The 13,066-nt window shown below is 53.4% G+C and overlaps 2 protein-coding genes across 10 annotated transcripts in view; one reads left to right on the plus strand and one right to left on the minus strand.

Annotated features, from left to right (window-relative positions):
• Nucleotides 1-219: 219 nt before the first annotated feature.
• Xrcc3 (X-ray repair cross complementing 3) lies at nt 220-11,328 on the plus strand. The gene is made up of 8 exons (XM_048431397.2): nt 220-352; nt 2,195-2,340; nt 3,450-3,587; nt 4,528-4,740; nt 6,459-6,613; nt 9,298-9,510; nt 9,623-9,669; nt 9,751-11,328. Exons 2-8 carry the CDS (start codon nt 2,286-2,288, stop codon nt 9,977-9,979), a joined length of 1,050 nt encoding a protein of 349 aa, XP_048287354.1. The 5' UTR covers nt 220-352; nt 2,195-2,285; the 3' UTR covers nt 9,980-11,328.
• Nucleotides 7,722-13,066, minus strand: part of Klc1 (kinesin light chain 1) — a 50,122-nt gene continuing 44,777 nt past the window's right edge. For all 9 annotated transcript variants that reach the window (XM_085697997.2, XM_085697991.2, XM_085697993.2 and 6 more), the window contains 2 exons: nt 8,356-8,422; nt 7,722-8,104 (listed from right to left, as the gene is read on the minus strand). In XM_085697997.2, the coding sequence (XP_085554123.1) occupies nt 8,363-8,422 (60 nt within the window). In that variant the 3' untranslated portion in view covers nt 7,722-8,104; nt 8,356-8,362. The remainder of the gene's footprint in view (nt 8,105-8,355; nt 8,423-13,066) is intronic.

The raw sequence follows: 13,066 nt of genomic DNA on the forward strand, positions 1-13,066 counted from the left end.
CGAGCCAATCGGAGAGTGGTATCCGCCCCAGTACCGCCCTTCTCCAATCATCTTAAGGTTCCCGCCCCTGCTGCCGCTCACCAATCGGCGGCGAGGGCCGGGGGGGCGCCTTCTGCCCACTCGAGGAGCTTGCCACTTCGGATTGGCTAATTAATCAGCCACGTCGCCTCCTCTTCGCTTCTGCTGGGTGTGGCAGACTCGGACTCCAGCCGCTTATTGGAAGAGAAACTTGGGGTGGGCGGGGCTTCCGGAGCTGGCGGAGCGCGCGGGAGATCTCGCAAGGTGGTTGAGCCGGCTAGTGGACCGAACGCGAGGGGCCAGACGAGGAACTTCGAAGAAGACTGAGTACAAGGTGGGTCCGCGGGCCTCAGAGAACGATCTTCCCTGGCGGGGCGCCCCTTCAGGCCCGTAGCGGGGCTCGGGGGAATGGAACCCAGAGTCCCGGCCCTCCTAACAGCATTAGGCGGAGCCGTCTCTGCAGCCTCCTCTTGGTGGTGGTCTTAAGAAAGGAATGTCACTGTGCACGTAGCCTAGGCTGACCGGGCACGACCTCAGCCTTCCCGGTACTCCTACAGGAGTGAGCCACCACCGCGCGCACGTAACCCTCTGGTGTCAGGGTAGTTTACCTCGCTTCCAGAACAGCGAGCCAGGAGCTTTGCTAACTCATAGCCTGCTCCCCAGTTGGAGGAACAGGCTGGTGTAGCCCTACCTCGCCGGGAGACCGAAAGACAGGCAGCCAAGCGGAGCGTCGAGCTCCTTGCCTGTGTCTGGGACAGGGAGTCTCGGGGTTGAAGTCTCAGTTGCTCGGTGGGACTTTGTAGAGCAAGGCAGGGCTGGCTGCCTCAAGGCCTTGGCAGTTGCTGATGCATGGCCAGAATCTGGCCTATCTATGTCCCCTGCTGAGCCTCCACCAGCTTGCTGTCAGCCCAAGCCCTGTGATGGCTCTGGTTCACCACCGGACGGGGTTAGCTGATGGCCTGGGAAACCTTTGAGTTCTGGTGCCGGGAGCTTCATGTCCTCCGCAGGAGGCATGTTCTTAAGCCCCGCAATTGCCTGGTGGAGTGATGTGGCCAGCCTTGCTCCAGTCTCTTGGCCTTCCTAATGCTACGATTGCCAGGCTTTGTCTCCTTGCAGCAAGGGAGGGAATAAAGTTCTCTCTGCAAGTGACTCTTGCCCACACTGCATCCTAGGCACTGCCAGGGAAGCCTTTGGTGCCTACAAATGGAGACTCGGCTATTTTTAAAGTGCTAGGCCTCATACAGGATGCTGATCCAACATTCAGCTGGCCCTCAGCTACTGACTTTAGCACCCCCAGACAGGTGTATGTGTGTGTTGTACACACATGTATATGTGTACACGCCTATTTGGATGTGTACTGATGTGTGGAAGCCAGAAGCTGACGCCCGATGTATTCCTTCATCACTCGCCTTATATATTGAGGCAGGGTCTCACTTGAGCCCCAAGTTCACGGATCAGCTAGTCAGCCGGCTCTGAGGATGCCCTGTGCTGCCTTTTTAGTGCTACGATTACTGGCAAGCCACCATGCCCACCCAGCACTGGATCTCCCCATCCTCAGCATCCTTGGATTGCACAGCAAGCTTGATACCCCCTGCTTGCACACACACACACACACACACACACATACACACACACACATACACGTTGTCATTTGAACTGATGCATGAGATTGTGCTGTACTGTTGGATACATCCTTTGTAACACTGCCTGATCCTAGCATAGCCAGCCCCAGTAGGAGGTAAGAGGCCTAGTGCTGTCCTCCCCAGGTCCCTTCCTGGGAGGGTCTCCGAGAGTTTTTTACCCCTTCTGTTATTCTCTGACAAGGTGTGGTTTCCCCAGCATCCTTCAAAATCCCAACTCACATAATGTTAGAAAATACTAAGTAAGACACATACATGGAGACCTGGACCCATAAATGCCTGAAGTTAAGTGGGTACAGGACATACCAGCTGGCTTTCTTCTCCCAACTGAGCCTCAGGCACTGCCATCTTCAGAATGACAGGGACAGCTGGATTTGTTCTGTGTCGACCTCTGGAGTAAACCTCGGCTGAGCAAACACACGTCATCCATGGATAGTGATCCCAAGACAGTGGCAGCTGTCCTCTGCCCTCCGTGGTGGGCACTTCACATTAGACTGCCCTCCAAGTGTCACTGTCTAACATGCCTGCTCCCACAGGTAGTCCAAGTCAACAGCAAGCACGCTGAAATGTGTTGCCGTCACTGTGTCTCTGGAAGTTCTTCGTGCTCATGGTGAACCCACTGAGGAAATGGACTTGGATCAACTGGACCTAAACCCCAGAATTACTGCTGCGGTTAAGAAGGGTATGTTGTATGAAGTAGATAGCTAGCATGTGTGCTTTGGGTAAAACAAGCTGCAGAAAGCTACTGGCCCAGTCTGTGTGCCGCCACCACCCAGTGGTGGTCTTCTTTTCAAAGAGGGTCTCAGATCTTTTAGCTTTGCCTGTGGGCTACTCTGTCTCGTAAGGAGCACATTCTGCACCTGAGTCCCTGAAGCGCCGTGACTGCTGTGAGAGACCACCCTGCCTGCATCTTCATGCCAGCTCTTTCTGCCACTCTGGGAACTGGTTTGACATGCCTGCAGCCTTTTTTTCTTTTTCTTCTGTCTTCCTTTCTAATTGCAACAGGCTGTCACTGTATGGTCCTGGCTGGCCCGGACCTCACAGAGATCCTCCTACCTCTGACTCCCAGTGCTGGGACTAATATTTTCTTCATTCAACAGGTTTGAAAATGAAGGCATTTATTTCTTTACCCTCCTCCCCAAGCAGCAGGCCCTTGGCTCATTAGTAGTGAGGCGCCCTTCACTTCCTGCCCCGTCCTGGCCTGTCTGCCTCCAAGTTCTGCTTTCCCTCCAGCCTCCTTGTCTACCCCAGCCTGGCTTGGTGGTGCAGACACTGTCACACTGACTTTCACACTGTCCCTTCTCCGTTTGTCAATGTCAGTCAACTCCAGGGCTTTGTGCATGGTCAACGGGACCCCCCACCACAACCCAACTCCACTTACACTCTTTGTTTTGCTTTTAAAATACAGGGTCTTGCTGTGTGGCTCAACCTGACCTTGAACACCTTGGCTTCAGTGACCTTCCTGCCTCAGCCTCCCAAGTAGCTGGGACTATGGACAAAGAGTGGGACAGGTTGACAGTCACATTCTCACAGCACACAGGATTTGCACTCATCTCTGCTTCCTGCTGCTGCTGACGTGAGAGTCAGGGCCAGGTCACAAGGGCACAGCAGTGGGCCCTTCAGCAGGCCCCTCTTCCTTCTCCACCCACTAGTTACACTACCCAAGATTTTCTGGGTGAATCCAGGTGTTCCCAGATCTGGTGGCCCAGCTCTCTCCTCACCTCCCACCCTTGCTGAGTGGCCTGACTTATTGTGGTCCACTTTTTCTCTGGTTTATCTGTGTGACTTCAGGTAGATTGAAGTCGGTGAAGGAGGTTCTGTGCTACTCGGGACCAGATTTGCAGAGGCTCACCAGCCTGCCCACCCACGACGTGCAACACCTGCTGAGAGCGGCCGCTCTGCACCTTCGGGGCAGCCATGTCCTTACAGGTGGGCAGGAAAGCGGCTGCAGGGGTGATGGGTGGATGTCCCCATGGGCTCCAGATTCTGTCTTGGGAATGATGTCACAGCACTGCCCTAGCCCATCAGCCTCTCCTAGGAGAGTGCAAGTGATTTGTCCAGGCCCACAGAGAAGAGCCCAGAGCACAGTGCACTGAGCAGTGGGCCCTCAGCTCCGCTACAACCTTCCTGGAGTACTTGCACCCCAGAGTAGGCCCTCATAGTAAAGGACGAAGTCGGGGTCCCAGTGGTGTGGCAGGGGCAGCTGTGAGAGGCCCTTCCACTTCAGGACATGGCATCCACGTGACGGCTTTGCCTCACTGATGTCTGACTAACCTGATGCTTACTTACACCGTGCAGCCACAGGCTGCTGCTCCTCGTTTGCTCTTCATGCTGAAGCTGTCCAGAACTAGACAGGCCCAGAAAGTCAGCTGAGGATACCTGCACACCCTGGGAGCTTAGGGTTCCTCCTTTCCTTTTTCCTTTCTTCGTTTCTTTCCTTCCTTCCTTCCTTCCTTCCTTCCTTCCTTTCTTCTCTCTCTCTCTCTCTCTCTCTCTCTCTCTTAAAGACAGAGTCTTTGTCATTCTGACTGTTCTGTGTAGCTCAGGCTAGCCTCAAACTCATGGAGACGCCTCTGCCTCCCAATTGCTGGGGTTTAGATTTCTCTAGCAGCTTGTGCCCATTAGGGAAGGGCCACGAATACGTGTGGCATCCTGGGAAGTGTGGCGGGGACAAACTCTTTCATATGCACTGTACTCAGCTGCAGTCTGCCTGCCTTTTGACCTCAGCACCCAACCTATGTGCTTGGCCAGTTCTCCATGCTGCATCTGAAGCCAGCACTTCCTGAATGGCCTTAGGCTCACAGGCCCTAGCAGGCTGGGCAGGGCACAGGCCAGGCGGGAAGCACGGCTGATCCCGTGCTCCCTGCAGCACTGCAGCTGTTCCAGCAGAGGGAGCGCTTCCCTGAGCAGCATCAACGCCTGAGCCTGGGCTGCCCAGTCCTGGATCAGTTCCTTGGTGGCGGCCTGCCCCTGGAGGGCATCACTGACCTGGCTGGCTGCAGCTCGGCAGGGAAGACCCAGCTGGCGCTACAGCTTTGCCTGACTGTGCAATTCCCACGGCAATATGGAGGCCTGGAGGCGGGTGAGTGGCTGCCCCTTTCTGGGAGTGTAGGGAAGTCGTGGTCCAAGGCAGGTGGCACTCAGGCCCCCTGCTCGGGGCTACTTTCCTCTCAGGGAGGCATAGCTGTCTCCTGGGTAGTCTCCCATGACTGTCTTTCTTCTTCTAGAAGATTGGTGGAAGGTGAAGCTGTACTCAGGCTGTGGGGAGGAAGCAGGGGCACCAGCTGACCCTGCAGTTGTCACACAGCTTCAGCGGGGCACCTCACCCCTGCATCAAGCCCACAGAGCCAGAGAGGTGGGGCAGAGAACACGTGGCATTTTCAGCATGTGCATGGCTCTGACCCAGGGCGACTCCTCAGACCGCCTGCCTCAGTCCTCTGTGGGCTGATGGTCAGAGCTGCCTGCAGAACAAGCCAAGTCTCTGCCACTTGTGCTTTGGGCCATCCCTGTGCACAAGATAGGGAGCAGGGTTAGGGAGACCAAGTTGACTCCCGAACTTTGCCCCTTTCTGCACCAGCTGGGGCCTTGCCACTTCACCTCACATTGGCTTCTGTCCTAAAAGCAATGGCTGAAGGAAGGCTCCAGTTCCCTATCAAAGCTTGTCTTGTACAGCAGCTACTCCGGAAGCAATGTCGGTGCCGGTGCTCCACCAGCATTTCTGAGGTCTGTAGCACTACCTCTTGCTTACAGAGTCTTAAAAACCATCATCCAGCTGTGGTTGTTCACACCTGTAGCCTAGCCCTCATGAGGCAGGGGCAGGAAGATCAATGAAAGCTGGAGGCCAGCCTGACTCCACAACGAGTCTGGCCTGGGGAGTGAGACCTTACCTTAACAGAAATATTGAAATATTTTTATTTGCATTCAGAATATTGTCAGCTATGCTTCCTCCTTTTGTGGATGATGTTTGGTTTGGTTTTTCGAGACAGGGTTTTTCTCTGTACCCTTGGCTGTCCTGGAACTCACTCTTTAGAGCAAGCTGGCCTTGAACTTATTGGGATCTGTCTGCTGGAATTAAAGCTATGTTGCCACTACCACCACCTAGGTGATCTTTGCTTTCCTGAGTCCTTTGAAACATGAATGGTGTTCATCTTATGAAAAACACTTCTTTGTCATCTGTGGTTTGATGTCTTCAGCAAAGCACTGGCATCTTTCTCCTAAGAGTTCTAGAACTCAGCCTGTGGATTCCAAGAGTCCCAGTATCGTCTATGGGAAAGACTTCTCGGCTGAGGCACTGGCATCTCCGTTGAGAGCCTACTCCCCACAAACACAGGGTTTCCTGCTAGTGGCCCAGCTCTTTTCAGCTGCAGGATCTGGGTGGCCTTCGGACCGCTCGTGTTCCAGGTGAGCAGGTGTTCATGCCTGGTCATGCACTCTTGCTCTTACCTCTGGCATCACCAAGAGACAGAGGCGGGAGTCCGTGAGTTGTCCTGCATCTGAGGAACATGTTTCAAAGTCCCTTAACTCTGGTGATCTCTGCCCAGTCCTGCCCAACCCAGCAGGAAACTAGAGAGCAGGAATGAGCTAGTAGGGTATCCGGGAACAAGGAGTGTACTCAGGTGTCAGAGTAGAGGGCTAGACTATGTTCTAAGGGAGCAGCAAGGTAGCTACAGATGGGATAAGAACCAAATCGAGCCTCCTGCCCTTCTGGGTGAAAACTTGTAAGGGGCAGAGGCTACATTTGGCTTCACGACCACGGGTCCGTTTCCAGTCCTTGTGCACACCAGTGCTCTGGCTTCCCAGGGGCCGTCTACATCTGCACAGAGGATGTCTTCCCCAGCAAGCGGCTGTGGCAGCTCATTGAAAAGCAACAGCAGCTGCGGACAGATGTGCCTGGGGAGGTGGTCCAGAAGATCAAGTTCGGCAACCACATCTTCATTGAGCATGCGGCCGATGTGGTGAGTGTCTGTTTCTGCTCACAAACGGCAGAGACCAGGCTCAACTCAGAATACTGTCAGGGTAGTCGGGAAGAGATGTCCAAAATACAGCTCCAGAGGACCAGAAACCCATAGGGCGGAGGTCACGGTGGAAGGGTTCTTTCTAAACCAGTAGTTCTCAACCTTCTGTAGGTCATGACCCCTCTGGGTCACATATTCTACATATCAGTTATTTATATAATGATTCATAACTATAGCAAAATTACAGTTATGAAGTAGCAACAAAAATAATTCTATGGTTGGGGGGTCACCACAACATGAGGAACTATATGGGCAGCAGCGTTAGAAAAGCTGAGAACCACTGCAGATCTAAACACATTCAGCAGGGAACCTGCTGCCCAATGTGCCCTGGGCCAGGCATTCAGGATCGTTGGCCTTGAGTGTATTGTGTAAGTCTGCCCTACGGTCCTATCTTTAAACCAGCATTATTACTCCTTACCCAAAATGCAGACCTAACTGGCCCCAGAGTCTGTCAAGCTATCCAGGAGAGAAATGGGAGGAGCCCTGGGAGTGTAGCAAAGGGGTCCTGAGGTTAAGGGTCCAGAGAACTCACAAGCCACTGCAGAGCCCTCTGTCCGCTGCCTTAGCCTGGGGCTTACCTGCTACTGGAGGTGACCGGGCTGGGCTCTGTCCTGCAGGGATGGGTAACAAACGAGGATCATTCAGGAGTTTGGAGAAGGGACTAACCCTGTACCCCAAATACAAATGTGGGTAATGACAGGCACGGCAAGACCCTTGGCGTGCCCACCTGGGGCATCACTGGCTAGGGAGTGTTCTGACAGGGTGACCAGCTGGCTCAACCAACTCCAAACTGTCTTCCGTGTGCTCACCAGTCGGCATGCACACAGGTCACTCACATGCACGATAATAAAACATTTTAATTTTTTTGAAAACAGTTCTGGGTAGTGGCACACCTTTAATCCTAGTACTCAAGAGGCAGAGACAGGCGGATCTCTGAGTTTGAGGCCAGCCTGGTCTACAGAGAAAGTTCCAGGACAGCCAGGGTTACACAGAGAAACTTTGTCTTAAAAAGAATGAGGTGTGGGGTATAGTTATGAACAGACATTCATTCTGGTAAACGGAAGGGATATAAACTTTTAATTTTAAAAAATGTACAATAAAAATACATTATTACACACAACCGAGAACTAAACACATGAGAAGTGGCACAGGCAGAAGCAGCAGGAGCCAGATGTGTCTTGTCCCAGTGGCCTCCCAGGAAGGAGACAGGGCCAGGTCACCGACCTTACTGACTAAGAGTTGCTCTCCAGGACCCTATAGTGGTGTGGTTATTAGTATGTGCTCCACAGCACGTAGGCAGGGGAACTAAGTTAGCTCTGTGGGCTCTCAGCCGAGGGCCCTCCCAGCCCCACCATGGCCTTCACAGGGCCAGCTCTGGAGCCACACTCAGCAGCAGCATCGTGGTGTTTAGAGCAGGCCAGGCTCAAGTCACTGTAAAAGAAAGCTGCAGGTCACATGGGAGCTGCTCCGTCCCCTCCTGCCCTGGGGTCTTCCCAGCAATGGGAGTGGTGTCAGCCTCCCTAGGGCTCAATAAGATGTGAGCACCGAACCTCCCCTCTTCTGCATCTGTCCTTCCACACCATCTAGCAAGCAGACTCAGATGCAGCTGGCAGGCACAGCCACCATTTGCCATCCATCCCAAGGTACCCAGGCCCTGGATGAGGGGAGGTGCAGACACTCACGTTAGTGCTAGCGTCTTCTAGGCTGCTGCTGTCGTTTTCCACACAAAGAGGCTCTGCTGGGGACACCCTAGAGAAAAGTACAGACTGAGTTTCACTCTGGGCTGGATGCCGGAATCTGACAGCTCCTCACAGCTGCCAGTGCGTCAGTGCTGGTTACCTGCTTGGCCAGCCAGAAGCCCAAGACAGTGAACTTTGAATGGTATGGCTGCAACCTCGGCCTACGCCCCACTCCACTGTGGCCATGTGGCTATGAGCAAGACCTTCCTGACAGCAGCCATCCACCTTCCCCACACAAGCCTACCCTGACCTGGGCCACTCAGCTACTCAGGCTCTTGACCACATGACAAGTCACCCAAGCCTAGTGCCAGCAGGACACAGCGGCCCAAAGAAGAAAGCCCAGAGTCACCTGCCTTGGGGGATACATTTCTGCCCTAAGCCTAGAGCTCCTGGAGTAGGCAGCAGGGGAGCCGATCCCAGTGTCCTCCCTGCTCCCCACTAGCATCTTCTCCAGGGTGCAGCCTCTAACCCCTTTAGAAGTAGATGGTACCTCCTGTGTGCAGAGTAGACTACTACATCTAGCGTGCCCCATCAGTATAGGCCAGGAGGGCACCTGGCTCTTCCCCAGCACCCTACTTGAGTAGGGCCAAGCAGAGCTGCTCCTGTCAGCACGGAGCTGTCCAGTGGAACTACTGGAAGGGGACAGTCACTGTGATGACCATACCCCTCCGCAGGACTCAGGGTGAGGGTCTGGGAGACAGTGGAAGATGCTCTTGTGAGAAGAGAGTAAGACTGAAGGAACAGGTATGAGTCACCCCCACCCCTTCCCCAGGTAGACAGGAGGCAGCCAGGAAGTATCAAAAAGCTGGATCTCAGGGAGTTATGACCAGATGGAGGCCACTGGCCAGGTGTGCCTGTGTAGACCACAATGTATGTCCTCCACAGGACACCTTGTTGGAGTGTGTGAGTAAGAGGGTCCCCATTCTGCTGTCAAGGGGAATGGCCCGCCTGGTGGTGGTTGACTCTGTTGCAGCCCCATTTCGTTGTGAGTACGATGTTCAGGCCTTGGCCACCAGGGCCAAGCACCTGCGGTCACTGGGGGCCACGCTCCGAAGACTGAGCAGCACCTTCCGGAGCCCTGTGCTGTGCATCAACCAGGTAGCTGAGGCCAGTGGGCTCTGCCCTTTGCCTTGGGAAAACAGGACTGACTGGATGGGGGGGAAGCAGCTGAGGTGGCTACTGCTGCTGACCCTCACTTGGGTTTTTCCAGGTGACAGAAATGGTGGAGGAGCAAGAGTCTATGCCCAGGCCACTGGGGTGAGTATGGGCACCTCAGCATACTGGAAACTGCAGTGGGTTTGGGGATATACAAGCAGCAACACCCACTTTGTCTCTTAGGGCCTGGGATGAGCACCTCTCTCCAGCCCTTGGCATCACCTGGGCTGACCAGCTCCTGATGAGACTGATGGTTGACCGGGTCCATGAGGATGGTGCCACTATGGGCTTGCCCGGAAGCCCTGCTCGGACTCTACGAGTGCTCTTCGCCCCCCACCTGCCCCTCTCTTCCTGTTGCTATACAGTCAGTGGGGAAGGCATTAGAGGGATACCAGGAACTGAGTCCTGCTAACAGTGGCCCCAGTGGATCACCCTGACCACTGATGAGTCCTTCCAACCATGTTAGCACCTGGTGGACAGATACCCAGTGCCACTTAGCATCTGCTGTCCTCTCCCTGGGGTTTGCCTACTGCTGAGCCATGGAGTTTGGCCCCACATACTGCCCTTTAGAGCAGTAGTTCTCACCTGGGGGTCAAGACCCCTTTGAGGGGGTCAAACAACACTCAGGAGTCACCCAAGACCATCAGAAAACACAGATATTCACATTGCGGTTCATAGCATCAAAATTACAGTTATGAAGTAGCAATGAAATAACTTTGTGGTTGGGGGTTACCACAACCTGAGGAACTGTATTTAAGGGCCTCAGCGTTAGGAAGGTTGAGAACCACTGGCGTAGAGGATGAATGACCCACCAGGGGCTCTGGCAGCCCCAGAGCGTCTGTTTGTGAGCTCCATAATGACAAGGTCAGCTCTTGACTCCTCTGCTTTCTGCCCGGGGCTGAGTTAGCAGCTGGCCTGGTGGGGCCTCCTCTCCTGCAGGATAGTTTTAACCCACACACAGCATACACACAGGCAGTGATGCCCACTACTCTGGCCAAATGGGGCACACAATGAGGTACTTCCCTGCTGTGCCCCTCCCCACACACATACAACATTGGGGGCAGAGCAAACAAGCTGACCTCGGACCCTCGTTCCAGAACAGTCTCAGGAAAGGAGATGGGACTGGTCTAACCTGCTGGCCTCACCTTCCTTAGGCTGAGCAGCTCAGCAGACGGAAGGTAACATCTGCTCTGCACCCCAGAATCACCACTTCTGTACTTGAGGCTCTACAGTCACCAAGGAAATGTGGCCTCTGAAGACAGGGCTGTAGTTTAAAACTGTCCTGTGCTTCCAGATGCCTCCTGGCAGCACAGGCTTCAGCACAGGCTTCCACCAGCAAATGTGCCACATAGGGATATGGGCCTCACCAAGGAGTCCTGCTGCTCCAGTGTCGTGTGACTCCAAACCAGGACTTACATTGTCACTGTCCCCACTCAAAGAGGGGAACAGACCACATATGGTATATACCGTGACATCTTCAGGATAGCCCCAGCCTGTATGAAGCTCATCAAACCTTCAAAGCTGTCTGCGACCCCCATCCTTTTTGGCAATTCTAGAGCCTGAACCCAGGATCTCCTGCATGCAAGACAAGTGCTCTCCGCTGAGCTACAGCCCAGCCCCAGTTCTGCCCTGAAAGGTTGAGAACACTGGCATAAATGATGGGACACTGCTACTTGGGGTGGGAGAAGTTTATACAAAATAGCCTCTCTGCAAAACTGGAGGGCTTTATATCAGGAAATAAAACTTTATTTTTGTAACAAAGTATTGACAATTCTAAGTTTTCTAAATAGATTGTATTAAAAATCAGAAAACACAGTTCCAAAAAGGTACACTTAGAAGATATGCCCAAGGCTCCCAGGACCTGTATCCACCAGCTAGGTAAAGGGGCCCTACAGGTCCACCCCAACAGTGGGCCACCTGATAAACCCAGAGTATCTTTCAGTGTTGGGAACAACTTGTCCCAGCATCTCTGGGTTTACTGTAGCCAGCTAGCTGCCCAGACCACTGCTGCCGCTAAGCTGGCGGGCCCTGCGCCTGCTTCTGCATTATGTGCCATCCTACTGCTCAAGTCTGCCTCTCAGGTCCAGTCAGCTCAGGAATGAGTGCAGATGAATGAATGCAGGAGACACAAACTAGGTTCACATGCCCCATAGGCCTACAGGAACTATAAACATGCATCTCTAGCAATTATTTAATATGTACTACTACACTGACTTTCTCAGGCTGGCAAGAGGCTTAAAGGGTAAAGGCACTTGCAGTACAAACTGGCAACCTAAATTCACTCTCTGGAAGGAGGAGATCAACGCACAAAGTGACTCTGATGTCCATACATACAGCCATGCTTGCACACACACTGACTTTCTATGGAACATCCCCAGCAGTTTTCCAGAAAATTCCTGAGCCCTTCTGACATTAAACACCTAGGACTATACCAACCCGGAAGCATTCAGTTGCCTGCTGTGCCCATCACCGTAAGCTTCCCTGCAATAACCCCACAAGTAGTTGACACCTCTCTCTTGGGAGCCCTCATTATAAAGAACAGGGTGAAAAGGGACAGTGGACCCCGCCTGTCTCCTGAGAACATGGACTGCAACAGAACCTGGCACCATGTTGACTACATTCAAGCTCCCAGAGTGCGGCTCTGCAGTACTGTGCCCAACTGGTCAGCCAGTCAATTTGCTCCAAGGTTCTCTACCTTCTGGAGACTTGGGTTCCAGGAGGCCAATACCCACCAGGCTTTCCCTGACTTCTGAGGGACTCGCAAGAGTTTTCCCGGCTTAACCATCTCCCCAGTCCCAACTTGGTGCTTTCCCTAGGACAGGGTCTCACTTGTGGAGCCCTGGTTGGTCTCTGCTCCTGAGTGTTGGGATTAAAGTGCACCACCATGCTGGGCCTAAAAATCTGTAACTGGTTGTGGTCAATTAGTTTAAACACCACTGTATGCAGACCAGCCTGAAAACCTCATGTTTTATAAAACTATGCAGTTCTTCGGACCAGGTTAGGTTGAGTCAGAAAGTGTCTACAGCCTGAAGGCTGCATCTGGCTGCCCTGATCAGGTTTACAAGGCCACAGATTCCTGGGCCCTGAACTGTCTCAACTTCAGGATAGTCTCACACACTGCCTCAGAATGACCTGAAACATTCTTGTCAGAACGCACCCATGAGAAACCTGTGTACTCAGCATACATGGTCGCAGGAGAGGATGGCACAGCGCCCACCACCACAGCTGACCCCACAGATGTCTGAGGAGCCCTGGGGGAAGCAGCTCCCCTGAGCATTGCTTCTCCACCCCTTTCCTCCACACTCCAGGCTTGACAGACACAGACCATTGTGAGTTCCTGGTCAGAAAGCAAACATTTTAACCACCTGACTCTTGACAATTTTTTCACAGTATTCACACTTTAAATAGATCTAGATGTCAGAACAGGTTGGGTGGCAGAAGTCACATGATCTACACAGGCCTAGGCCATCAGCTGCAGCCTCCCTGGCCACACACTGCT

The sequence above is a fragment of the Myodes glareolus genome, chromosome 11, assembly GCF_982192425.1.
Source record: "Myodes glareolus chromosome 11, mMyoGla1.1, whole genome shotgun sequence".
NCBI lineage: Eukaryota > Metazoa > Chordata > Mammalia > Rodentia > Cricetidae > Myodes > Myodes glareolus.